The sequence below is a fragment of the Sprattus sprattus genome, assembly GCF_963457725.1.
Source record: "Sprattus sprattus genome assembly, chromosome: 13".
Taxonomy (NCBI): Eukaryota; Metazoa; Chordata; class Actinopteri; order Clupeiformes; family Clupeidae; genus Sprattus; species Sprattus sprattus.
In genome coordinates this window covers 5,096,583-5,124,554 of record NC_137911.1, presented here as the reverse complement: position 1 = coordinate 5,124,554, position 27,972 = coordinate 5,096,583, and the positions used below count along the sequence as shown (strand labels likewise).

The 27,972-nt window shown below is 45.7% G+C and overlaps 1 protein-coding gene across 1 annotated transcript in view; it reads left to right on the top strand.

Moving 5' to 3' along the window:
- The window catches only part of LOC308373966 (kelch-like protein 29), a 77,406-nt gene that overhangs the window by 29,202 nt on the left and 20,232 nt on the right, over nucleotides 1–27,972 (top strand). The window contains exons 4-9 of the mRNA XM_080849649.1: nucleotides 3,053–3,200; nucleotides 4,447–4,947; nucleotides 11,022–11,160; nucleotides 16,642–16,838; nucleotides 19,671–19,930; nucleotides 27,670–27,868. Of these exons, the coding sequence (XP_080705775.1) occupies nucleotides 3,053–3,200; nucleotides 4,447–4,947; nucleotides 11,022–11,160; nucleotides 16,642–16,838; nucleotides 19,671–19,930; nucleotides 27,670–27,868 (1,444 nt within the window). The remainder of the gene's footprint in view (nucleotides 1–3,052; nucleotides 3,201–4,446; nucleotides 4,948–11,021; nucleotides 11,161–16,641; nucleotides 16,839–19,670; nucleotides 19,931–27,669; nucleotides 27,869–27,972) is intronic.

The window sequence follows — 27,972 nt, the reverse complement described above, 5'->3', positions numbered from 1 at the left end:
AAGGAATATTTAGCTGAACTCAAGTCATTTTCTTACCCACGTGATTTCAATGATCAAAGCAGGTAGCTGCTCCATGAGGCGTTGGCTGTTTCTGATGTGCGTGTGGGGGTGATGGCGAGTGAAAAGTCTGGGTGTTGAGGGGGTTGGGAAGACAAAGGAGGAAGTGAATGCGTGAGTGAAACAGCAGGAGAGAGAGAGGAAGAGACGGAGAGGGAGATATAAATCCAAAGCAAGAGAAGGGGGTAAAAAACCAAACCAAATCTGGCACTAGCTGTGTGTGTGAGCCGGATGAGAGTGGGGCGGCTGCCTGTTTAATCTGCTGCGTTGACCGTAGTTGACCCAGACGCCAGCGGAGTGCGCTGAGTGCCCCTCCTGTCTTGGGGCATTAAGATGCAGAGGTGATGGAGGCAGGCGGAGAGACTCTGTTTGTCTGCCCGCTGAATATTCATCCGCTAGCTACTCCGGCACTTTAATCTCCCATCACTAGCGCCGCCCTCTTCCTGTCGGGACACGAGCGTCAGACAACAACAGCATCTCACACAGTGAGGGTCCCATCAAAACAAACTCCCTCGCTTTTAAACAGCAATTAGCCTTAAATTGCTGTTGTGATTTGTCGCTGAAGTGCTACTCTGAAGGTGCTGAGACAGGTTCAGCCTCTTACTTTTTTTACTTTTTTTATTTTTGTTAGCATTGAATGGTACGCAAAGCAATATTCTGACCGACTGCAGCGTGTTGCACTTTGTTTAGGCACTTTTCAGAGAATGTATTAAACAGCAACTTCGTCATCAGGGAAATATCCTCAGAGTTTTAAGAAAAGTAGATTCCACCTAAAAGTTTAGGCCAGTTTTCCCCTCAGAATTGATATAAAGCTGATTGTCCCGGTGTTAACTGATCTTCGCTCTTCTTTGTAATGCCTGGGGGATGGAACCATTATTGCCTTACAATGTGTGGCCCTTAGTCCCAAATGTGTGAAAATTATGCAATGAAAATAGCTCAAGTCTCGCACGATGCACTTAAGCTTGTTAGACATCACTAGTGAACACATTCAACCCTGTGGTTCACTTTTGCAATAGTGACCCATTGCTCATGTCACAGACTTTGCTAAAGGCCATTATTAGCTTTTCCACCTAACCAGACTTTCATACACTTTTGTCATTTTATGTTTCAATTTTTTGTGTGACTTCAGTGTCCTTAGGCATTGTAAACACAGGAACTGTAATTATTGCAATTAATCAGCTTGCCTGTTTGTTATTGTTGGTTATTTTTGTTTCCACACAAAGGATCTTAAGATGGCTCCTCTTTTGTCCTCTGGCTCATATTTCACCCATCCTCTCCTGAAGGTGTTTTTTTGCAGTAGGACATACATTCACATGCATTAGCCTTCAATTGAGGCTGCAATGCCGCTTCAGCAATCTGTACATTTAAATGAGTTAATATCTATTCACACACACATTTTTAATTAAGTCTTGTAGTGCAGCAAGCTGTTTTTTAGTAACTGCCTCAGTGGTTTTATATTAGCATTCCTTACTTCACTTTTTCAGATCACGTCACCTTGCCAGTAATCACAGAATCCAAACCAGTATTTACCTAGGATCTTACTTTCATGCACTATGCTCCTAAATCCCACAGAAGCCCAAGCACAATGTATTCTTGCCTCAGCCAGTGTTTATTCCCATGGGTTTGATGCTTTTGTCACACCAGCTCGCGTAGAGCCACATCTGTACAGGTTGCAAATGAGCATTGGGAGAGATGCGAGGTGAGGATCTGTAGGACGGATTTGCTCACTCTGCCTGTAAAGCACACACTTAACAGCTGGCCTTGAATGTGGGGTTTCTTGCTTTCCCAAACAAGCGGAGACGGGCTTTCGGTGGCAGCTGCGTGCGTCTCTGCGGTGACAAAGCTTCCTCTGGAGTGAGATAACGTGAAGTGCGTCTCCAGAGGTGGCTGCAGTGGATTTCTCCTGTCAGAGCAGTCTTCCGGTGGCTTTTAAAAAAAAAACGATTGGCAGCACTTTTACCCATAAAGCTATTTCCTATCGGCTCCACTGGTGCTTGGCTATTGTTCTTCCAGCCATCCAGTCCCCCCTTTAGTCTCTGATAAGTCGCTAAGGTTTGGGTGCATGTTGAACAGCCTGCCGGCTCCAGCAGCCTCGCCTGACACAGCCTTTCTCCCATCCATCAGAAAGAGTTTCAAATGCCCCCAGCCATTTCTGTGAGACGCCAAAGGCTCCTTACAGGCATTTGACTAGAAAACAAGCTAATGGAGTCTTCAGCCTGGCCACAGTGGATGCTCAATGGACTCTCATTGTTTCAGATTTAGTCTGTTTCACCCAAACTGCCAGAACAGAAGAGAAATTCTTGTGTGTTTAGTGGATTTAGATAACGGCAATGCATGACTTTACCAGCCAATTTAGATGAAAAATAGTACAGTAGGCCAGGATGGAAATGTTTTGCTGGCAATTATGAAACATGAACATTCTTAATAGTTGGGATATTGCATGGATGTCATGCCTTGATATGAAAAAGCTAAAGACACACTGCACACAGCCGTGGCGTCCTTATCGCTATTCTAGAACAGAGCTCTGCTACCTCAGTTACACAATTTCACTCTCGCCTTATAGTAGAACGCTCCTTTGTGGTATCTCCGGCAGTAAGGTCAAAATAACTTTTTCTCTTTTCTGTTCACTTCCCTCCAGTCATTTGGAAATTACTTTTTTTCCCCCTCCTGTACTTTTTTGAGATTACTGTTCCCCCTTGATTTGCAGTCAATGTGAGGCAGATAAGAATTAATTAGTAAAATGCTCTCTATATAGATCAGGCTTTCTTTCGCCAAGTCAGAGTGCTGAGTGCCGACCTTGGGTTTGTGTACATTATTGATGGCACTAATCTAGAACAGGCTGCGTAATTAAAAGACAGAGTGGAATAGAATATTAACAAAGCTAAATGATGTACCCGTGTCTGCCGTCGGAGAGGAGAGGAGCTGCGGATGTGGCTTGTCATTAAAACCATGCTCTGTGATGTTTACCCTGCCCACTCTTCTCATGTTCCACCAGGTGCCCGGGCTGCCCGCAGGGGAGAGCCAGGCTCAAGGGCAGGTCCTGGGCTCCGGGGTGCGCTGGGGGCAGACACCCATCAACCAGTCCACTCCATGGGAGACAGACGAGCCACCCATCAAACAGATGCGGGAGAAAGACCGCACAGGTACCTCACACACACGGGAAGATTCAAGATGGCTGTTAGCTTTGGCTTGTGAAAATGAAATGGTGGTATTTAAGTATTATAGCACTATTCTGGATCCCATGCTGTTTTGTAAGTGTAGATTTTAAATGCAGCCATTTCTGTAGCTTTCTACACCTTTTACAGAGTACATTGCTGTTCACTCGTAGTCAAGTATTAATATATCATGGCATGTGCTGCAATCTGTTTGCACTGTTGGCTGTGGAGCCTGAACAGCCACATCTGCAGTTTACTGCCAGCCAGACAGCCTGGACCACTGCTTGACAATGGATGTGTCATTTCACTCCTAATGCATTGTCATTAATTGGTTGACATTGAAAAATAAATGATTTCTGCCATTTTATTTTTCACAGAGGAAAGCATTATGGGCCATAAGAAAAGTGTGGGCAAGAGTTCAATATGGCTGCTTGTTGATATGAATAGTTAGCTTTCCCTCCGTAATGCGGCAGAATTCCCATTAGGAAGCACTCATCAGTAATGATTCTTCAGCTCCTGGCATTCCTACAGGCACACACACATACACACACACACATCCATACACACATACATAAACGTTCACACATACAAACACACAAACATACATGCACACACATACACACACATACACGCACATACACTTACACACAGACACACAGACACACAGAGACACAGACACACACACACACAGACACACACACACACACACACAGACACACACACACACACACACACACACAGACACACACACACACAGACACACACACACACACACACACACACACTCAGACACACTCAGTGTGAGATGTACACGCACAGGCGTACTCACAAGCATTTGCAAATGAACTCAGACAAAGTGCTAGGCTAACATTACTGGTTCACTGAATCTGTAAGCTGCAGTTGATTTGGATGAGGACCTTCAGGGTCACCCACGTCTAAGGCAATACATCCACAGTGGATGGTTATTTTTAGATTGAATGCGTTCACCACTCACGTGGGGAACAGGGCAGCTCCTGAGGTCATATGATGTGGTGGCGTAGAAATGGAGTTTAATGTTGAAAATGTAAATACAAGGAGCAGCATGCATAATATATGGGCTCATATCACCCCTGCATGGTATACTGTTGAGCTCTTATCATCTTCAGTGTTTTGTGTATTTATCTCAGTCTGTGGCCCTGGTAAGGTGCTGTGGTGATGATAACCCCTCTCCCCCTCTCCCCCTCTCCCCCCCCAGGGCCTCTCTGGCCTCCAGTGGTCACGGTGAGCCAGCCCAGCTTCCTGGCCCACTCCTACGGGATGCCCCACGCTCCAGCCTACAGCCAGGGTGTGACAGTGCAGGCCCCCATCATCGGGGTGACCCCCACGCTGCCGGTGCCCCCGCCTCACCCGCTCATGAGTGCCCACTACCAGATGCCCCAGAATCCGGGGCAGCCCCTGGCCAACATGGTGCTCAACGCACATAACCAGCCGCCCATCACCATGTCCCCCATGACGGGCGTCTGTCAGGTGGCCCACCCCGTTCACACCGTGGTTGGCAACGGCCACATGCCCAACCCCATGGTGCCGCCTGCATCCTGCATGCCCACCGCCACCCTACTCACTAACGGCCAGGCTGTGTTGCAGCCCCCCGCCCCGCCCGTGCCACTCCCCCCTGCAGAGGGGAGTAAGGGCCTGCAGATGCTTCGGACTGTGGGCATGGGGAAGTATGAGTTCACCGACCCTTGGCATCCCAAAGGTAAGTCCCATTCAAAATGTCAAAACAAATAAGGAAATATAACATAATTATACTACTCCACTGACTATCCAGGGCGTTGAAAATGTTGTCTTTCTTAACTTCTAGGTATTTTCTCCTCTGAAAAAACAGAGTTGAAGCAATATTATTTTTGCTTCATATAGTTTCCAGCAAGTTCTTTTTCTCTCTCAAGTTTTCAAGTTCTCTTTTCACTCCCTCTCCTCACTTTTTTTCTCTTCTCATTTCCTCCATCTCTCCTGGTCTCTCTATTCCAATCTCTCTCTCTCCCTCTCTCTATCTGTATCTCTATTCCAGTCCCTCTTTCCCTCTCTCTATCCGTCTCTCTGCTGATAGACTAGAACACATTTATTTGGTTCCCAACTTTCAGCTTCAATAAAAACACTCATCCGTCTGTTCCACCATGTGGACAAGTGCCTAGTGGATTGGTTTACTTTTTTGTTTGTTTTTCCATTTTCTTCCTACCAGTAAAGGCTCATGATAACTTTATGAAGTTCGGAGGGTTAGGTATACTGACACTTGGCAATATGCTTGAGAAAATATGAAAAACTTGGAGACATTTTTAATAAAGTGCAGAGTTGCACTGTGGATGTGATTTTCAGTTATGAGATTCATATTGTTAAGCTTATGTCTTTGCTGCTATTTAAATTTGGGGTGGCATTACAAAAGCTCTGCGTTACCCCAGGGAGCCTGCCATTTAGCCATGCGCAAAAGAATATTAAAATCGACAGTCCCCGAGTGTTAGAAACATGAACACATACTCAGCCCCCAGTAGACACACACACACACACACACACACACACACACACACACACACACACACACTGATAAACACACATTTTTATTTTGCTTCAAAAGTCTGTCTGAAGTGTCAACCAGCCAGTTGAGTCTGCCTGAGACCCAGCTAGGTGCAGTGAGGAGTGGGCCACCTGGGTGTCAGGTCCCAACTGGTAGCGACCCCTCTGAGGGCCAAATCAACACTGTCAGGTCTCCACTGGTAGCTGCCCCTCTGAGGGCCAAATCAACACCTCCGCCTCCTCCTCTACTGGGAGCAGTAGCCTTGGTGTAACACTGTTGCCAAAAAAACACCCGGCTGACTACAAATGAGAGAGGTTTATAGAAGAGTATATAGTGGCAAAGACATTGTGCAGCATTTGGATAATGAGAAATGTGGAAGATCAAGGTGGTGAGCGTGAGCGTGTCTCTGTTGGCCACTCGTGTGTTTCCGGGCAATGATTACCAGTTGCCATTAATAACAGTTATCACACATGAAGCAGTCGCGGAAACACCCATGTTGAAAGAGTGTTATTTTCCACAAGTATAAATCTCAAAAGCTGTTTCCATGCCTATTTCAGGCGTATGGGGTCATACAGTAAGCAAGTGCTCAGGCGTATGTAAATATCTGTTGTAGTCCAATGATGGCAATTTTCATGAAAAAGAATGATGGTTTTGTGCTCTGCCTCTTGGCTGTTCTGAAGTCAGGTATTTAATCATGTCCCCCAAAATATTCCAAATAAAAATGAGTCGGTTTTGAGAGTACCAGGGGCGAGATTGCATTGTGAATAGTTTTTTTGTCAGCAGCAGAAATCCCTCAAATATTCGATCAAGCTACAGGCAAGGAATTTGTTCCACTGCCTCTCCCTTAAATTGCATGTCATGTTGCATCACCGGAAATATTAATCTATGGGGGAAGGAACATACGAACTGCTGCACCAGCTCTCTTCGCCAGTTAACTGCTTGTAATTGAGATTGCAAAGTCCATTCATAAAAAAAATCCCCACAGAGTTGGTTTGCTCAGGGCATGGTCACCCATCCAACATTGGGAAAACATGTAGGCACCCTGTGATTAACTCGGCCTCAGCAGCCGCTCCTTTGCATGGCATTAAAAGAATGATTTCAGCATATGCATATCTGATTATTTTATTCCGAACTTACTTTGTTTTAATCTGGCTCACGTATTATTGCTCTTGCTCATTTTAATTTTAATTGAGACTTGCATATAATTAAACGGGTACAGCAGCTAATAAAAATAGATAACGGATGACAGGGCTTTGCGAGCCCCTAAGATATTAATGAAAGTTGCCTGTGGCCAGCCTGCTGTGCTCCTTCCGCCCGTACGTAGTGAACGGCCCTCTGACACTGGCATCATTATTTCTCCCTGTAATTAATATAGAGAAAGCAGCCACCTCATTAATTTTGATAATTCACCATCCACCTCCTTCATGGAGGCTCCCTGCTTTTCATTAACCATTTCCCCTTGTAACGTGGCACAGTCCAACCTCTGACAGGTCCATCTTCCTGCAAATTATCATAACCAAGTAGCCTGAGTCTCTCTGGCAGAAATAGCATCGGCAGCAGCCGTACACCGGGGACTGAGTGAGCCATTTAGAATTCAGCCCTTTCCCCTCCCACCACCAGCCCCCCAACCCCCCCCCCCCCCCCCTTTCTGCGCGAGAACAAGGGAGACGTCAGTCACGGAGTGACCGCCTCTCGCCTGGCAGAGGAGTGATTAGGGCGACTGGTGGCGGGGAGATTGGAGTGGATTAGCACTCTAAAAGCACCTGAGGACACACTGGACATTTGCCTTCTGATGACAGCAGATGTTGTTGTTCAACACAGACAAACAGCAGCACTCCTCCCCCTCATTACAAAGGAGTTAGACATTATATTGAATTTTCCTTTTGCTGAATCAAGAGATATGACTGCTGAACTGTGACCCAAATATGATTCATATTCAACTGTCTTGGATGTCAGGGGCTCAGTGGGTTTGAAATATTATACCATGTTTTTATTCCCTCATTCAAGCGGTTGATCAGAATTCAGCTCCAGAAGCCTAAATCCATGTTTTCCTTCTGAAATGGATGAGATTAATGTGTACTCCAGTGCCAGTGTGGTCTCTGCTGGAATGTATAGTTTGAGTGCATTTAAAACAATGTCCTAAGCATTTGGATGTAGGTCAGCATCAATCCAAAGAGCGCTGACGGCTGTTCAACTAGGACCTGCCACTGAAAGCATGGCATTGGTAGTGCCATGTGAACATGCCTCGCGTCTTTGGAGATTTAATGTCTGAACATTAGACTTGCTTATGCAACATTATTCTCGACGCATGCAGCTGAAGGCAGCACAAGCTTTGAAGCTAACGACAGGCCACCTACCAGTAGCAAACGGGGAACGCTTTGATAAAGAGCTCAGTTTGGAAGTTATTTAGATATTTGGACTGCTTGTCTGTACAGATCACATGAATTATGCACATCACATACTTGGAGTGCATCTCTTGCCTGAGATCTGTGTCATAGCGAACAGCAGAGGGAATGCTGGAAACAGCCCAATTTAGCTGTTGTCATTGGCATCATTTCTTGTGTTGTCATGAGGACTTCATCCCTTTCTAAAATGTACCTTCACCCAGATTTACTGTAATCCTCAACTGATTTTCCATGTAATCTGCTAGGATCCTCTGCTTCAGAATATACAGATTTGTTAACGCAGCACCAAGCGTCAAAATCTGACATGAAAGATTTTTGTTTGGTTTGGCACATCTTACTGAAAAAAACCCTCAATTAAAACCCTGACCTTATCCTCAGCTGATTTCCAATAAGGCGAAACATTGCTCATTTAGTTTTATCAAAGAGAAAAAGACATGCGGCACAGGCAAAAAACATAAAAGCCAAATAAAAACTGATTGTACAAGACTAAATCTCTTCCCTTGCTCAGAGCCAAATCTTCCACTTCAACATTTCCCTGACGACTGTTATTATATTTCAAGAAGAGAAGGGAGCACATATACAGTTGCTACATTTTATTTGTTGACCTTGGAGGGTTATAAAGACTCGAGGCTCTCCACAAAGCATTCTCGATAATGCCTTTGTTAAAGCCTGATTGCTATTATCCATTGTAGTTTCAAGTCCATCTGTGTTTTAATTGAGGCAGAGCGAAATGAATGGTCTTATTCAGTGGTCTGTAGACCCCATTGTCAGTGAAGGAACTTTATATGGATTTATTCTGACCTTATCCCTGTGTGAACCCACACCAGTCAGGGTGCATTTGAGAACTTTTCATCTCATATCTGCACTAACATTGTTATCGATTCACAGCCCCTTTGTGCCACTGTCTCCATGAGCCTCAGTGCTTTCTTGTACAGAAGCCTCTGTAGGCTGTTCTTAGGATGATCCAAGGCGGTCTTAAGGCAGCGTTTGGGGAACTGTGTGTATTTGCTGAAATTCACACCAACGATACAAAGCGAAGGAAGGCCTATCAAATTCCTTTCACTCTCTTCCTGGAATTAGCCCGGATTTGAGGCTGCCAGAATTTCAGAATGTAATAACTAGCTTAGGCATTTGTTGAGGCCGAGGATATTTCCCTTTCTCCCTGCCTGGGCAAAGTGTCCACCTGTGCCTTGTCTTATCGGGTCCCCCTCCTGAGAACACTGACCCACTTATAGTAAATTGAGAATAATTAGCTGCCATGGGGCATGCTAAAATCTCAGAGAGCATTTCTGTGAACAGCACCCACATTAATGCATGTGAATGGCCTCCAGGAGCATACACCATAAAATGTGCCGTAGGATAACCGATGTCATTTCGGGCAATGTTCTGTCACCACTTTGGGAAACGCGGCCAATATGGGAGCCAAGGTGCTCGTACCTCGGCCTGACCATTATAATTCATCAGCGCTGGCATGCATCCAAGCACACTGCAATTTCCAGTCATATTAGAGCTGCTCCCTCCACCACTGTCTAAAGAGCCCGTCTGAGGGGAGGCCATCCTTCTATGCCCAAACAGCCCATTTGCAGCCCATCCATTTGCCCTGGTCCCCATTCACAAGCTAAGGGGACTTTTCATTTTATGTATGAGGACAGTTTGGACGTATCGCGGCTCAGTCATACGTGTCAACACTGTGAAGGGTCAAGGCCAGAGGAGCGGTAGAAATGTCAGAGCATGAATTGCAGTTGGCGGTTTTGCTGCTATCAGCAGTTTGAAGAACTCATTCTTATTTTAGAACAGGACTCGCGGTTTTAAAATTTTAGCAGGCCATTTAATTGGCTCCTGGAACAGTTCCTCATTAAAGTTATCTGAAAGCACACTGTAGACAAGTGCTTGTGTGGTGAGAGCGTTGTCCAGATGAAACAACAGAGGATAAAGACTCCCTGGTCAGCCGCATCAAGACTAGGCTTTAGGCTGCTGACACATCGTCACTGTATCACATCAGAAATGGAACACTTTCAGCCTGTGGAAAGTAACCCAGCGCATAAATGTTTTATTTTTCAGACGGCATACATTACGACATTCCAGTTTTCTCTTTAATATTTTTCTAACCTACACAACCTGAATGCTCTATCTTATTTATACAAGAAAGTTGTTAGTGGCTCTGTTTCGATGTGATGCCTCAGTCATTTAGGAATATAGAGGTATTAGTTATGTGCTATTTATTTTGCCCTGAATGCTGCATCGCTTTATGCCATGCAGGGAATCGGGTTGCAGTCATGACCATGTTCCACAAAAATGTCATAGCAAGCTTTAGACGGTGGACTGCTGCTGGCTATAGCAGGAGTTGACTCTCATTTGGCCCTGGCCAATTATTGGGTTGATTTGTATTCCCTTCTTGTTTCCTCATTATTTCACCCATACATTCTAAAACATCACCACAGAGAGTGATCAGCTGCATGTTTGTAGCCATTGTCAAATCGTAATAGCCTGTATTCTTCAAGCTTGCATATGCTCTTCTCTCCCAATGGCTGTGTCACATTGTATCTTTATGCTACACTGTGTTTCAAGTCATTTAGATATTTAGTTTTCCACTTTGAATATAATGAACATTATTACTGTATGTGCTTTCTTTCTCTTGGTCTATCTCTTTTCCTTCCCTCCTTTCTTCCTCCTTTCTCATTGTCCTTTCTTTTCCTCCTTTCTTTCTTGCTTTCTTTCTTTCTCTCTATTCCTCTTTAAAGACTTAATGAAACTAAGTGTTGTTTGCACTGTCACTGTGAATTCACCAAAACAAGAATATTGCTCTTTTCTGTTTCTTCGTGTTCTTTCTTCTTCTTTTTCTTTTCCATTCTACAGAGATGTTGAAGGAATTGAACCAGCAGCGGCAAGCGAAAGAGTTTACAGACCTGAAAATTATTGTTGAAGGCAAAGAATTTGAAGTCCACCAAAATGTTCTAGCTTCCTGCAGCTTATATTTCAAGGACATGGTTAAAAGGTTTGCCTTTCCTCCAGCTGTTGATCTGATCTGTTCTTTTTGTAGGGTGCATATGTGTCGCTTCTTTTCCCTCCCCCTCTCTTTTGCAGGTGTGAAGACAGGGGAGCCTACCACAGGGCCAGTAGCCATTCCCTCTATCACTCAAATGAATGTATTTCTCTTTGGGGGAAAAGGTCAACACTTATCCTACCCTTTCATCTCCTTAAACTAAATGAGCACATTTACATTTTAATGGGCAAAAAGTTCCATGACTGGGTTTTTTATTTGTTCGTTTTTATTCTAAATGTCAGAAGCAAATAGTAGGAAATATGAGCAAGGTATCTGGCATTTCTAATCAGTTCATCTCCTGGGCTTTTTCTTTCCCCCATATGTTCCTGTGCGAGTGGTAACATGCCAAATACATTATGCAGTGCTCATGAAATCTCTATGGAAAAACAAATTCACTTAAACTGACCACCCTAGTTTTTTTAGCCCACATAACGACACTACTCCCCTCTCAACACTGCCTGTGTGTTCTGGAGGTGTAGCTCCTGTGCTCCGGCCGGCCACAGAAGAGATGGATGACTGGCCTTAGTATGACCCTCTCTGTGCTGCTGTCAGACCTCTAGCCCCTCTTCTGGCACTCCCCACCCACACACCCTCCTCCCAAACATGGCTTTGCTTTTCTCAGATCACCTGACGGCGGGGTGGTGGCTCCAGCCGGCCTCTGCTGCATGTCAGGGTTCTTTTCCTTCTTCTCATTCCTTTCACCCTCCTCCGGCAGTGTGTGTTTGTGTCCTGTCCCCCCCCCCTCTGCCCCAAGAGCCAAAATTAGAGTATCACAGGTTGTCGACATCTGACAAGTCCCTCAGGTGTGTATCAGGTGGATGTCGCCTGAACTCTGGGAAGTTGCCCGATGTCCTGAAGCAATGCCAGACAAACGCACAACGTGAAAAGGTTTTGGTTCTGTGGGGAAAAGGGGAGCCTTGTGGAGCTTTCATTAATTCATAGACACAGTGATTGGTGTCTGTGTTTGTGCAGAGGGAAGTGTTTAAAGGTGCCCCTGCGGTCATGGGGATTTTCAGTCTCGCTTGTGTTATTAACTTGGAGCTACTGTCTAAACATTCAGTGTTGTGCTTTTAGTCGTTAATTTGTTTTGTCTGCGTTTCTGTTTGTTGTTAAACAAATGAGTTTCTATCATTAATTTTTTGATGCATTTCGCACTGTTTGTACTTTGTAGTCTGGGATTAGTAGGGTATCAGACGTTACTGACAATCCTTTGATCCCTGTTAAACGTTTCATAATCCCGTAAAATAAGAGAAAAATATTCTGCAGATCACAGAACACAGTTTGAGACTTGTCCAATGTTCTCAGTATCAGGAATGGAGTGGACAGACATCTAATATATCACACTCCAGGTCTCCCGAGGCAGCAAGGACATGTTTGGAGGGGGATTGGAGCTCTGCCTCCACTTGATTGTAAATTTGGCCTGGGCCTCGCTGGGCTATCTTGGAAGTGGCAGCAATGAAAACGGCATTAGGGGCTGTAACATTGAGTGCCGATCTGACACGGACGTCAGTGGAGCAAGAAATGTGCTGATGCACCTCTCAATGCTATCAGAGCCCCTGTGCTGCTGGAAGGGTGAATAGGACAGGGACAGGGACAGGGACAGGGGCTGGAGCTGGAGCTCAGCTGGAGCGGGGGCCGGGGCTGGGGCCGGGGCTGGGGCTGGGGCTGGGGCTGGGGCTGGGGCTGGGGCCTGCTGTGTGTGAGCGTGCTCCGTTCTCTCCCAGCTTCCCTGCTGTCCAAACTCTCCATCATTTCCCTGGATAGGGAAAAGCACTTTGCAGGGCTATAAAAAGGCAATCCTGTTTTTAACGTCCAAATCCAGGTCCCTGCCATTCACTGGTCACAGGGAGCTCAGGGCTGGATCAGAGATTAGTGTATGTGATCCTTCACAGTTTCCCTTCTACGCCCTTCACACACACACACACACACACACACACACACACACACACACACACACACACACACACACACTCACACACACATATGGTCTGCAACTAAGCCTTCATCGATGCTCAAAGCATTCTGTTCTGGAGATTTTTTCTTTTCCAGAACCAAAATCCCATGAATCCTCTGTTGTGCTGCCCTAGTGTGTGAAGCCAATATGAGTGTATCTAGTTTGATCTTATCACATAAGAACAGGGAACACTGGTCAATGCCAGACACTGTCAAATGTACACAGGCATATTTTTGTCTGTGGAAATGTCAACCATTTGCCCATGTTCCATTTCAGGTCATGCATTTGCTGAGATTGATATATATTTTTGTCATTGCTTTGAAAAGGCCCCATTTGTCCCTTATGTCAAATCTGAACGAATCGTTGATGTTCCAGGAGATACTTTCATTCGGCTGCAATCGAAATTTAATATCGGAGATGGCTGTCAGACCTTTTATGGGGGATTGCATAAGTGGGGCTAGGATTTTAAAGAGAATTCTTTGACTTATCTTTCTTTTATTTGACGCAGAAGAACACATTTAAAGCTATCTAATAATCTGCCAAAGGCTCACGGTGCCCCATTCTTCTTCATACAGAGCCTCGACATGTGTCAGTCTCCCACTCTCCTGTTAACTCTCTCTCTCTCCTTTCTCTCTCTCCCTCTCTCCTGTTAACACTCTCTCTCTCCTTTCTGTCTCTCCCTCTGTCCCCTACACACGCAAGCATAGACATGCACATAGACGTGCCCTTATACAACAGAATCGTAAAAGTCCATTCTAAAGTAATATATTGTTTTGTACATTTTAATATCCAGTGACGCAGAGGTGAGCCACTTGCATCATAATTCCATCCCTCTAAGCAGAGCCCACTGTCGAACACATGCTACCTGCCCCTCTCTGCCAAGTAGCTGGTAGCTGATGCACCACACACACAAAAGATACACTGCTGCAGGTCTCATCCTGTCACTCCAGACATTTCTGTGTGTGTGTGTGTGTGTGTGGTGTGTGTGTGTGTGTGTGTGTGTGTGTGTGTGTGTGGGGGGGGGGGGGGGGGGGGGCTGTGTGTGTGTGTGTGTGTTTGGAGGAGGTTTCATTGGATGTTGAAGGGAAAAGAGCACACACCATCCCCCTCTGTCTCCTTGTACCCCTTGTACTCACAACCAGTTGCCTTTGCAGCACAGATCCCAAGACACACAAACACCTTGATCGGGGGGCCCTCATATGCATCCTTCATACACACTGCCTATTTGGTCCTTCAAGAAAAGATTCATGAATCAGACCAAAGGTATACAAACCCAGCAAAGAGGGAGAATAAAACAGGTTCTTTTTTAACAGTCTGCTTGATATATTCCTCTGAACTAAAACAGTTGGACTCACTCAAGTGGCTAGGCATTGTCAGTGAATTGTGTTCTTCTTTTGTTTGGTGCTGTCTATTCCCCAGTTACTGCTGAAATCAGATGGAGAGGCGATGCCATCATATGCATGTGTTTAATACATAGAAAATATGTCATGTGCATGCATTGCAAATATATAGCGAGGACTATTGGAGATTAGAGTCCCTCGGTTTCCCACTGTCAGATTCATTTCCTGAAACAAAAGTAGAATTAATCTATTCTGTGCCCATTGGCTTTTTTTTCCTTTCCTCACTTTGCCAGTATAATCAAGATAATGGTTCCAGTGGCTGTGGGGGGAGAGCGGCATTTCGATAACCGCCTTTTCTCTCCTTCTAGTCTGAAACCAGGCTTGCAATCAAATGCAAGGACTGCTTGCCACCCTAAAAAACAATTGCCAGAGCATAAGTGTCTACAGAGAGAGAGAGAGAGCGAGCGAGTGTCTGTCGTTTTCAAATCAGTTTGGGTGGTCTAAGTGGTCTGAGGCAAGCGATGGGTTTTTGGTTTTGGGTCCTTTTTTTTTAAGGTATATTATTATTATTATTTTCTTTCTTCTGTTTTATCTTCTTACACACCTTCACTCTCACACCTCCCTGCTAATGGTGGATTTTCTTTGCATTCGGTTGGTTAATACCTCAGCTGTCACTTCACACCCAGTTCCAACTGACAGTAATAAACATTGGATTTTTGTTTTTCTTTTCAGGAGTAACACACTTGATTTTTCAGCCCCTTCCAGAGAATTCCACCCTCACCTCATAGTCTCTTGCCTTTTGCCTTCTCCCCCTAGTCAGACTTAACACATCAACTAATACATCAGTTTGTACACAGGCCATGGTGAAGTGTTCCTTTTCGTTTGGTTTTTAGTTTCGGCAGCAGCTGAAGGGTCTTTTGTTTAGTGAGACTATACCCAGGTCCCAGTCATGGAACGGCCCCCGCCCAGAGAAGAATGGCTGCTGGCTACCTGTGGCAGAGCTGATTTTCTCTCTTCTCTTCCCCATCCTCCCCCCTTTTCCTTCCTTCCCATCCTTCTAACCATTCTGTCCATCACCAAGACATCAGCCTGTCCATCTGTCTGTACCTTTATGCAAAAGTACACTTTTCAATAACAATCTTCAACAATGTTGACTAACAATTGGAATTTTAAAAAAACTGTCACACACACATACACACTCACACAAACAAACACACACACACACACACACACACACACACACACACACACACACACAAAGACACTACTGACATTACCCACCATTTGACAAAACATCAGCTGGTGCTGAATTTTGTCGGGGTCCATTGCAAATGAAGAGGGTGTACGAAATGGAGGCAGGAAACATTACAGCTATTTCCTTGTCAGTGCCTTGGGGCGAGAGTCCATTGCTCAGCCGGTCCCAGCTTTCCCATTACTGCCGCGTCCTTTCATTAGAGTGTTATCAGCCACAGAGACTGTATGTAGAGGCAGCATGGAGAAGCTTGGCAGCCAGAGTCCCGCCCATATAATGGAGGGTTTTAGGCCCACTATAGCCCCTTAAGAACCCCCCACCCCCACCCCCATCCCCTCCTCACGCCCTCCCCTCCAAAAAGAAAACAATAGAAGCCACCATTCACCAGCGCCACTACCTCAACAAGCTGCTAAGCGGCAGAAAAATCATGCTGGCTTTCTGCCCTCTCTCCCAGAACGAGACATGGCTCCGTCCTCCAGTCTGCTCAGCTCCTGGATGAATTTTAATGTGTGCTATGCATGATAATGTACAACTGCAGAATTTTCGCTTTTCTCCCTTTGAGCTCAGCCTGGGAGATGCATCCTTCTCCACAGTCAGACACAGTCTCCACAGATTAGCTTCGGTGTAGTGTAGTCCAAGGGGAAAAAAGAGCAATGTTGAATGTACAATTAAACATCCAGCAGATTGGGTCTCTGCTGCATGCTGGGTCTTAATGATCTCATCGTGATTTCCTGCCCTCCCGCCACCTCGTCCACACACACACACACACACACACACACACACACACATACACTACCTTAACACCAGCTGTGTTGATAGCTAAAGTTGAGTGGGTGAACATGCGGGGCAGCTTTGTGATCTGACCGTGGTGTTGCCGCTGTGCGCAGGTTGTCGGGGGAGAGCCGGAGTGGTGAGAAGCTGCGTCTGATCATGAGCAACCTGAGCGCTGACGTGCTGGAGCTGCTACTGGAGTTCGTCTACACGGGCTCACTCATCATACACTCCGCCAACGCCAAGACCCTCCTGGAGGCCGCCAACAAGTTCCAATTCAACACCTTCTGCAAAGTCTGCGTCTCTTTCCTGGGTAAGCACCCACTGTAGGGTGGGCTGTGTCTTCGTGATGGTTTTTGGGATCCAGTCTTACTCAAGCAAGCCTCCATACAGTGGGGAAAATAAGTATTTGAACCCCTGGCGATTTCACAAGTTTGGCCACTTGTAAAGAAATGTGTGATCTATAATTGTAATGGTAGGTGTATATTAACAGTGAGAAACAGAATATCAACAAAAAAATCCAGAAAAATGCATTTTATAACATTTATGACTTTATTTGCATTGGTTGGTGGTTGTGGTGAGCGTCTGGGTTGGTGTTGTGGTGAGGGTCTGGGTCTAGGTTGGTATTGTGGTGAGGGACTTGGTTGGTGTTGTGGTGTAGGTCTGGGTTGGTGGTGTGGTGAGGGTCTGGGTTGGTGGTGTGGTGAGGGGCTCGGTTGGTGTTGTGGTGAGGGTCTGGGTCTAGGTTGGTGTTGTGGTGTAGGTCTGGGTTGGTGGTGTGGTGAGGGTCTGGGTTGGTGTTGTGGTGTAGGTCTGGGTTGGTGGTGTGGTGAGGGTCTGGGTTGGTGGTGTGGTGAGGGGCTCGGTTGGTGTTATGGTGAGGGTCTGGGTTGGTGGTGTGGTGAGGGGCTGGGTTGGTGGTGTGGTGAGGGGCTGGGTTGGTGGGGTGGTGAGGGTCTGAGTCTGGGTTGGTATTGTGGTGAGGGACTTGGTTGGTGTTGTGGTAAGGGTCCTGTCACTGAGTCTGATCACACTGCCAGAGAGTACCAGCACTGTTGGACAAATCTCTCTCTCCTCTCTCAGTTTTTTTTCTTCTCTTGCTTTCTTTCTCCTTTTCGTATCTCTCTCATTCTCTTCCTCTCTTTCCCACTCACTCTCTCTCTTTCTCTCTGGCTCTGGGCATCAGTGGATTCACCGCACCAGAGCTGATTAATAGACGTCCACAGTATACTCCAGTGTAAACAGCAGACAATGATTAATGCACTTATTAATGCCGTAGCACTAGCCGTGGCTTTTGACAGCACTGGACCTGGAGATTAGTCCAGCGAGCATCGTTTGGATGCATCATGGCCCGGGCGGATGATTTGTGTCCGTGGTCCTGAAAGATAAAAACCCACTGATCATAACAGCTCAAGGGGGGAGAACACCACACGGCTCCTACTCTCCGAGTCAGTGAAGCGCCGTGTCGTGGGCCGGGCTATACATTTTTCAGCAATCCCAGCCCGATGCTCAATGGCAGTGGTGACAGCGGCGGCGGCAGTAGCAGCTGCGGTGTCATTTCCACAGGCTATGCCATTGTTTATGCATGGCCCCTGTCACATGTAGTGAAGCCAGGACCTTCTCTTTAATGAAGCCTTAATGACCCAGTGTCACAGGAAGGGATGTTCTTTCAGCACCAAATGTCACCGTATGTGTGCCACTATAGGCAGCGTGAGTTTGAACCATTATGCCTTTTTTATGGAGTACAGCGGCGAATTTCTGACAAAGAGAGAGAGAGAGAGAGGAGAGAGAGCAGATCAGGCTGAAACCAGTGAATGGAAGTTGACGTGCCTTTTTGTGAAATCCGTTCACCACTTCAAAAAGATTCCTCAGTTTTCTGACCGCTGAGGTTGGGGTTTTGTCTTCCAGTATTCCTGTCAGATCCCACCTCAGGGAACTGCCATTTAATAATCCATGAATGCCTGACTTGGTATGAAATGACATTTATTCCTTTAGGGATTCTCCTCTGCAGTGTGACCAGCTCAATATATGCAAGCATAAAATAAAAAGCTGAGAGGTGTCAGACTGCCTTGCATCCTCTCCACTTGGTTGGTGATTAGCATAGATGTTTAACATCTCCAGTAAATCTCTGGGAAAGGAACTTCACAGCGCAGCAGCGATGGGTTGGCCCGCGTTCAAGGCTTTATTTTTCCTACATTTGGTGGGTGTGAGCAGAAGAAAACAAATCTCCACATTGATCTAGACTGGGGCACTGTGGCCAAATAAGCGCTGCCTTTTAAATGCCTTATTAAAGTTAATAAGAATCAGAGGGAATTGTATTTCAGCATGGCCCCCCTGGCTGTTTACAAAGCCGAGCTACCGTCCTGGCGCTGCTGTGTTCTGGTGTAATTCTATGCGGAGCCCTCAGACCATACAGCTCATTTAACAGCAGTTTGGAGAGACAGAGTGGAACATACATAAGATGCCTTTGCTGAAATTACTTGTCATTAACAGTGGAAAATGAAATTGGTGCACAGATGATAGTTTAATGATCTTGATAATCTCTTCCATTGCCTAATTGTACACACTATAGTATGTATTCTTTTTTCTTTTTTTGTGCACTGATGCATACAGTCTGCTGCAATAATATGCAACAGTGTCTGCGTATTAGTATCCTATTAATGTTTGGTTTATGGATCACCTGACTCAGACTAGCAATGGTTTAAGGAAACACATCACTCTATCTGAATTTGATAGCATACACATGTTTCTTTAAGAGCAGCAAAGAGGCTTGGAGATCTAAGCTATTGGTTTTTGGGAGTTATTTAGCTGACCTTTCAGTGCCATGAAAAAGGTCTGTATCTGTCTCCACTGATCAAAGGGACCCCCGAGCAGACCTCTCCTGTGTCCAATCGATTTGCCCTCTGGGCTCTCGGCCCCCTCCACCTCTACCCCACCCTCGCCCGTCCGCCAGCTGTTTGAGATGTTGTGCCCGCCTCGCTCCAGTGCAAACCACCCAGATAAATGTAATCCACCAAACACAAGGCCCACACTCTCTGATTGTTAATGCTTTATGTGTTTGGTTTGTCCTTGTGTGTGTGTGTGTGTGTGTGTGTGTGTGTGTGTGTGTGTGTGTGTGTTTGCCCATGTGTCTTCTGTCTATCAGAGAAGCAGCTGACGGCCAGTAATTGCCTGGGGGTGCTAGCTATGGCCGAGGCAATGCAGTGCACGGAGCTCCACAACATGGCCAAGGCCTTTGCCCTGCAGAACTTTCCAGAGGTGGCCAGCCAGGACGAGATCCTCAGCATTTCCAAAGACGACCTGGTCAGCTACATGTCCAACGACAGCCTCAACACCAAGGCCGAGGAGCTGGTCTACGAGACGGTCATCAAGTGGATCAGGAAGGAGCCTGGCAGCAGAGTACAGGTAGAGACCTCTCTCCCTCACCCCCTCCTATTTCACTGGGACAGAAACTCAGCCGGCGGTGACCGTGCCTTCACCGTCCCTCAGGCCTTTTAAGATGATGCCTGTCACACAGCCCTGACATTTCATTTCACACTGATGAATCCATTGCCACAAATGAGCTGCAGATGGAGGGGCTGTAAAAAATAAATAGGCGAGATTAAAACAGATGAAGTGAAATGAAATAAAAAAAAGAACTCTATGTAAGCCTGTCAGACAAAACAGTGAAACAGACAGAAACAGCCTGTCCTTTGATGAAAATGAATTTAATTTTGACTTATGGGCAAGATTTTTTTGACACTGATATTAATTTCCACCTGTTATGTCAGTGTCTAGTCAATTCAACAGTCTGACAACTACAGATGCACAGGAGTGCAGGAATGACTAATGGGATCAAGCCATCTCAGTGCTGAACGGTCTGAATAAGATACGCAGAAATGTCGCTCATGGACTCCTTGAGCTGTTCGAGTGTGTTCTGACCTAAGTGTCCTCCAAACCAGAGATCGTTTAAGAAAGGCAGTTTCTATACTCTCTTCCCATTCAGCTGTTACAGATCTAATCCAGTTGCATTCACATATCTGTTTGTGTTTACTGCCTTTAGTTTTTGATGTGTTGCATTATGTAATTGCCTCTTGGGAATAAAGCGCTAATTGTGTGATTCCTTTCTCAGCCAGAGGCTGTCGGGGCTGGTAGGGACCCCATATGGATTTAGATTGGAGTGCAATTTCAGATCCCTGTTGGCCACGCACCAAAGATAAAAGCCAGTGACCTTGTAATCAAATAACATAATTGTGTTATTATTTTCTTACCATATGATTAGGTCATAGTACCCAGTTGTGCAGATGCCATATTGACTTATTAGCTGTTTTTAGCTTGTGAGAAATATGGCCTTGTAAACATTCCCTGTGCTTTGGCAGGAGTAGACACTATCTCCACAGTACAGCAGGGCTACAGTGGCTCATATAGAGGATGTGGCCAGAAAGAATGACTGTGCACCAGAGAACTGTTTTAGTGTTGCTTGATCATTTAGAAAATGGAGCCATTTTCGCTTACCCACGGTGTGCTGATGATATTTATGTACATCTTTTAAATATCTTTTTTTATTTGTATTGTTTACAGTGTGGTTTTTTAATTTGTTTTTTATTAAATTTGTGTTAGATCTAAAGTACAGAATTTCCTATTCTCCCCCAAAGGGTAGTCTTGAAGTTTTAGTCCTTTTCATCAGCGAGAAGAAATTACTACAAACAAACCGACTTTTAGGGAGTGGAAGGCAGATTGTGATATTCCCTGTAGTCTTCCATTTTCTGTAAACAGGCATTGGTTAAAGACGCCACTGAAGAAAGTCATGTGAATATTGTGTGAGTCCAGTTCCTCCTGGCACACCAAACACTCCTCTCCCCCTGACTCAGCCACCCCACAGATCCTTAGGCAAAAGGCTGTAAGCTGGCAGCCAATGCACAAGAGGATACTTAATGCCTTTCTTTTGATTCTTTTCCCATCTGTTTTCGTCTCTGTTCCCCCTCACGCCTCGCCAGTGTGTACACATACCACGGCTCAAGCAAGGCAGTGCGGTTACACATCTGACACCAGTTGAGCAATTCTGAGGGCAAGCTGGAATTTACAGCAGGTCTTTCCTCCCAAAGCTAGCAGCTTTAGCAGACACCTTATCTCAAACATCAGGGCTCTGGCTTAAATCTTCTATCCCACTCGGCTGGGGGAATATGGGAAGGGAGTGAAAAAGTCTTCCAACTCTCTGCTCTGAAATCCTTATTGTTAAAAGACCAAACTAGGTATTCTCTCAGCAATTCAGTTTTCTGGCTGATGATGATAACTGCAAGGTTTTGATAAGCCTGTCTGTGGCAGCAGCGAATCCGTTTGCAGCAATTCGCCTTTTAAAAAAAAACAATGTGCATTGGAAATCATTTTTCTTATCATCATTGCAATCAGAATTTACTAGGTTCCAGATTAAATCAGCGTTTTGCCAACCAGTTTATTCATTCCTGCTGTGGTTGATTGTATAAGAACATCCAAAAAGTTATGGATATTAAGCTACTGAGACACAAAATTGGTTTTAAAACTCTCAAGCTCTGAAGCACCATTTAATATCATGCCTAACATTTCATTTGAAAGTGGTAACACGTATAAGCGCAGTCACTGGGGACAAGTTCTGCCTCTCCCTGGGTTCTTGCAGGAGAGCACGTTTGTTTTTATTTACTGCTGCTGAGAAGCCGCTGGTCTGCAGAGGTCAGGCTGTGGAGGTTGATTGGGCGGTGCAGGTGCGGAGGTGAAAGTGAAAATAGAACCAGACCAGTCCAGTCGAGTCGGAACGGGGTATCCGTGATGGCCACCTCTCTTCTGGGCCCACACCGACAATAAATAAAGCTCTAAATCCACCACTGCTGTTCCAGAAATAGGCTCCAGGAGCACTGAATCAAAAGCCAGTGACTTCTGAAGGTCAAAGAGGGCGAGCGCGCTTTTGTTGGCCGCAGAGGCCCGTGTCAAGTGAAATATACAGCCTCAGAGTGTTTGAGCGTTTGAGCAGCCATGAGGCCAAGGTTGGCTCAGAGGCCCATCTGCTATGGCTGCTGAGCCTTGGAAAACGTGGGAGAAAGTGGAAAAGCAAGTGGGTGGAATTTCCAATTGAAGAACAAGAAAGAAATCAGGTGGGTCGAAGCTCCAAACGAAGAATAAGAAACAAACCCACCACCACCACTACCATATAGTCGCAATCATTAAAAATGAATCTGCCTTTTTGAGTTGCTTGTTTTACTCATGTATTTGTCCTTGTATTCCTTGAATATGGGTCAATACAGCTCTGCCAATTATCGCATTCTATTTTTCTGACATAGTGTCAAAAACAGACACTATGACATGTGTACATATGTCTCCATGTCGGAGGCCTCACAAGAATCAGCCGCACCTGTCAATCATGCTCGGTGCAGTGACCAAGGCGGAGTGGAAGGAGCCAATGGAGCGTGCTGTTGGGAGAGTGTGAAACTCTACTGTGAAACAAGCTCAGATGGCATGAAAGAGAAGCAATGGAGATTGATGCAGTGACCTTATGTTTATTTGGCCCAGGACAGACTCCGTTGAGAAAGAGCGAAGAGAGGAAATCAATCTGAATTGGGCTGAAAATGAGCTGGGCTCCTCGGTTGCAGTCCCGTGGGGACCTCAGCCTATGAAATCACAAATCCAGCGTGGCGCTGATGCAGAACTGGGAGGAGGAACACACACACACTCTCTCTTTTTCTCTTTCTGTTCATTTCTTTATTTCTTTTATTTGTATTTGTTCACTCGTCCGGGTTCTCTCTCCTTCTCTCCGAAGTCTCTGTCTCGCTCCACTTCTGGTTTGTATTCCAGGTTTCAGACTATCTCAGTCCAATTTGATGGAGTGGGTAGATATATACAGCAGATCAGGAATCTCTTTCTTTACCCTGCAGGACTTCTTGGGTGTGATGCGTTCGGGTGTGTATTATGCAAACTTGTGTGTGTGTGTGTGTGTGTGTGTGTGTGTGTGTGTGTGTGTGTGTATGTGTATATATATGTATATGAAGCCAGCCTTTAGTTCAGCACAATGCACTCAGAAAAAAACTGACTTCTACTCTGATGGAGCTCAGCCTACTTCAAAGCCTGCTTGTTATCTTATTATGATGTGTAATCATCTGATAAGACCAGGCAATAAAAAAAAGCTAGGGACTGTAATAAGAGAGAGAGGGAGAGAGAGAGAGAGAGAGAGAGAGAAAAAGAAAGAACATCTGATTAATAAACAAAACAAATGCCCATTTCCCTTGCTGTCTGTTGTTCCAGGTAGAAAGAACCTAATTGGGTGTGTGTTGTGCTCTGATCAGGCAGTTATAGTGTGACACTCTTGTTGTAAGGTGAGAAGCATGACATTTGGTGTGTGATATCTGAAAAGTAAGAGATGGGGATTAGTGAATTGGCAAAGCTTGCTTTCCTAAAGGACATGTGATCAAAGCCAGACCTTTAGCCTACCTAATCTGCATGAATAATATATAGTGTTGCATTTTATCCCATCAGATGGGATCATATTTGTATTTATTGCAATGTAGCTCTTATCTGAGAGTGGATGGATTCTCTGCACAGCATGGATGGTATGGCAAATTCTTAATTTATTGTGCCTGTGCTGTGTTGGATATTAATGTCGTCACTTGGTCCCAGAGCTATTACTGTAGGGCACTTAGAGTAGAAGTTTGCAGAATGCTCTTCATATGCAATTCTGATAAATCACTAACCAAATGCAGTGGCAGCAATATTCAAAGAGGCTTATCACCACAAACCTGTCATTATGGTGTATCCTGAGGTTGTCAAAGGAACACTAATGGGTCGCGCGTCTCAGACTGTGTGTGTGTGTTTGTGCATTTAAATGCTGTTTTGTAAAGACCCCAGTGACATTTGGCTCATTGTCTACCTGGTTTGTTTGAAGATAGCTCTCCATCAGGGATCCTGTCTGCTGTTTCTCTCCAGCTCTGTGTCTGTGCCAACCCAACCCCTGATTGATTTATTTCTCCCTCCATCCATCCCTCCTCTCCCCCTCTTTAGAGACAATTATTCGCCTCTGACCTCCGCATAGACCCCGCTTTACTATTAGATGCAATCAGCAGCGACTGCGACTGATTCTCTCTCTGCAAGTCATTTTTCAAAGTGGAGGCAAGCAGCCATTTTTAATATGAATCAAGCATATCGAGACACATATGCTCAATACCAGTGACAGCGGTCGGTGTGCTAAGCTCCTTTTCTGCTCCGTGGTGAAGTGCAGACGCTGGTTCTCTATCACAGAGAGAGGGCCGTGTGGCGACCATGCTTCATCTGTCTCCTTTTCAGCAGCTCCTTGCTACCCATCAATCAAGCTGTAGCTAGGGAGACAGCTCAGCACCAGCGTCTGCAAGTATTAGCATGTTTGGATGAGTTTGCAGGCGTTTTCAGCATAGATCATGTGCATCTTTCCTCTCATGGCTCTGCATTGCCATCATAAAACGAAACACCTTGTTTACGCCAAGTGCCTTGAAACAGATAGGAACTCATAGTCCATTATTATCTCTCTCATAGTCCATTATTATCTCTGCTTAAATTATATTAAATGTATTTACATATTGTGAGACAGATATGTGGTTTTCATAATGACTTCTCCAAATCATGTGGAATGGAAGCTCAGCACGTGTGTCTGGCCATAAAATAGGACAAACCATAGGGTAATATCAGGAGGGCCTCTGTGAACAAAAACCATGAGTTGCTCATTACACGGCTTGATTTAAGGTTCTGCAGCTAACTGCAGTAATTGGCCTCTCACTGATTTTCAGCTGAGCTGTGCGGCTGCCAGAGAGCATACATTAGAGGTTGTTTAATCCATGAATAAATTATTAGCGCCACAAGTTTATTTACGTATGTGCGTACTGCACATTTACATGTGTGTGTGGGTTTCACAGAGTACTTGAGTAGTTCCATCAATACTCAAGTTTCTAAAATTGACGTTGAGTACTCGTTAATCACGTAATGCTAGTGTAGGAAGTGAAAATGGGTCTGTTTCTAAATATGGTTCATTGTTAGTATGGACTACATTTCCCATACTGCTTTGTTAGAGTTGTGGGTGAACCAGATTTTGGAGGGAGTTGAGAGGAGAGAAGAAGGGCCTTTCTAAAAACCAGCCCCCACCCCCTCTCCCTAATCACTCCCACTCCGTGTGCGTGTTCATATGCAGGGTCCGCCATATTGAAGTTCATCCAAAAGTGGGTTATAAAACCCTCCAACAGCAAGTCTGTGTCCATGTTAGTAAATCCATCTATCTATTTATCTGTCTATCCATCTATCCATCCATCTCTCTTTCTATGTATCTCTCTCTCTCTATCCTATACTACTCTCCTCGGTGGTTGTAGTTTATGACCCGTGTTTTAGCCACTCACTTTAATTTAGAAGCCTTAGAAGCTTTTCATTGTCAGGATTCTTACGGCATTAATCAGTTGAAAAGTTCTCTCTCTCATATAAGTATGAATGAAGGTTTTTGCAGTAATTTAACTGAACTTCTTAACGACCAGAATCATTTTTTAGTTGAACACCATAGAGGAAATGCTGTGACATGTTAATGAAATGAAATCAGAAGTACTGTAGCAGAAGTTCTCTGAGAAGAAAGGAAATGCTCATTGTAGCACTAGTTCAAACAGCACATGGCTCGCTACAGTGGTGCTCTACAGGGATGTGACGACCATGATGGAAGACGTCTCCAAATAGGGTGCAGATGTCAGCATTTCTAAGCTTGCTAAAAGAGCCTTTTTTTCCCTACCATGGATAAAAACGGATTTCAGCTGTGTGGCACTTCTTGATCGCATATTCATTGTACCATAGCACCAAGTCCCTGATGCCATGACATTATTGCAGATATGCTCAGTCAAGGCAGGAGCTGAGCTGCATTCAGATTCCCAGATCATGCAGTCGATAAGCCTTGATTGCCTAGGCAGAGGACGGAATGGGTGCAATCCACTGGGATTTTCAGTTCAGGAAGTGCTGGCTATGGATTTTCATATTTTGTCGCCCCCTCCCCAGCGTTAGATACTTTATGACGTGAGGTGTGTGGGAGCTGGAGGCGAGGGCTGGTGGAACATGTGGCGTCTGCTTTACTCACTGACCCTGCCTTCCCCAAATGCCACATTGATAAACTACCGTGGTATTCTGGTGCAAATCGTGGAAGACGTCCTCCCACCCGGGCCTGTTATTAAATGCTGCCGGCGTTTCCCCCAAGCGTGACCTGTTTTATTTTTCCCTCCGTCTTCAGCGGCCGCACCTCCGTCTCGCCTGCCCACAGGTGCCCTGCACCCGCCGCCCAATCAGGAAGTGGGCCGGCAGCCAGCGGGAGGTATTTTCAAGCTTCTCTCTCTCCCTCTCTCCCTCTCCCTTTCTCTCTCTCTCTCTCTCTCGCTCTCTCTCTCTCTCCCTCTCCCTCTCTCTGGCGGTGTGACCACATCTCTGGCAGGTCTCTTGAAATCCAATGCCAAGGAGAGCAGAAAGAAGAGGCATGAAAAAGCCACACCAGCTGCTGGCCACCTCGCATTGTGTTTACAAGTCCCCCCGATGTGGACAAAAGGCCTCGATGGAGATGTACTGGAACACGGAGCGATTCGGTGATGGGATTGTTCACCATGGCAACCTCCTTCCTCTCTCCCTCCGCTCCCCTCCCTCTCCCCTCGTCGTGTGGTGAACACAGAGTGTTTTTGGCTAACCTGTGCCACAGGCCGTTCTGCCTACTTATTGCCATCCAACAGGCTCCACGAGAAGACGACAGGCTGTGATAGCGTATTTGATTACCCCTTAATTGGTACTGGAGTTCATCATGAGGGGTTTACCGGCAAGCCCCGGCTGGCAGCAAGGCCGTAAGAATTGGATGCCACTTTTCTTTAAATTATTCTCAGCCGGGAGGAGGCAGCCCGGCGAAAGGGCCCGCCAATTTACGGCGGTTCAGATGGTTATGAACATGCGAGCAGCAGCCCAGCTGTATTTTATGCAGTTTATGTGTTTGTTTATTTGAAGGATTGCTTGCTATTCACGAGTGCATCTGTGATCCTGCTCCCATATGTTGTTAATTTTTTATGGGTTTTTAATCAATTATGTTAAATGAATTGATTTTGCTGAAACTCTCCCTCTCTCTCTCTCTCTCTCTCTCTCTCTCCCTCTCTCTCTCTCTCCGACTCTGTCAGCACTTGTCAGAGTTACTGGCCGTGGTGCGTCTGCCCTTCATCCATCCCAGCTACCTGCTGAATGTGGTGGACAACGAGGAGCTCATCAAATCCTCGGAGGCCTGCCGCGACCTGGTCAACGAGGCCAAGCGCTACCACATGCTGCCACACGCGCGCCAGGAGATGCAGACGCCGCGCACCAGGCCCCGGCTGTCGGCAGGTAAGCCGGTCGCCCACCTGTCGCCGGCCACAGTGGTCGTGCGGAGTACAAAAGCCACGAAACACATTTGTATATTCATGTTTTCTTCTGTTTGCTGGTTATAC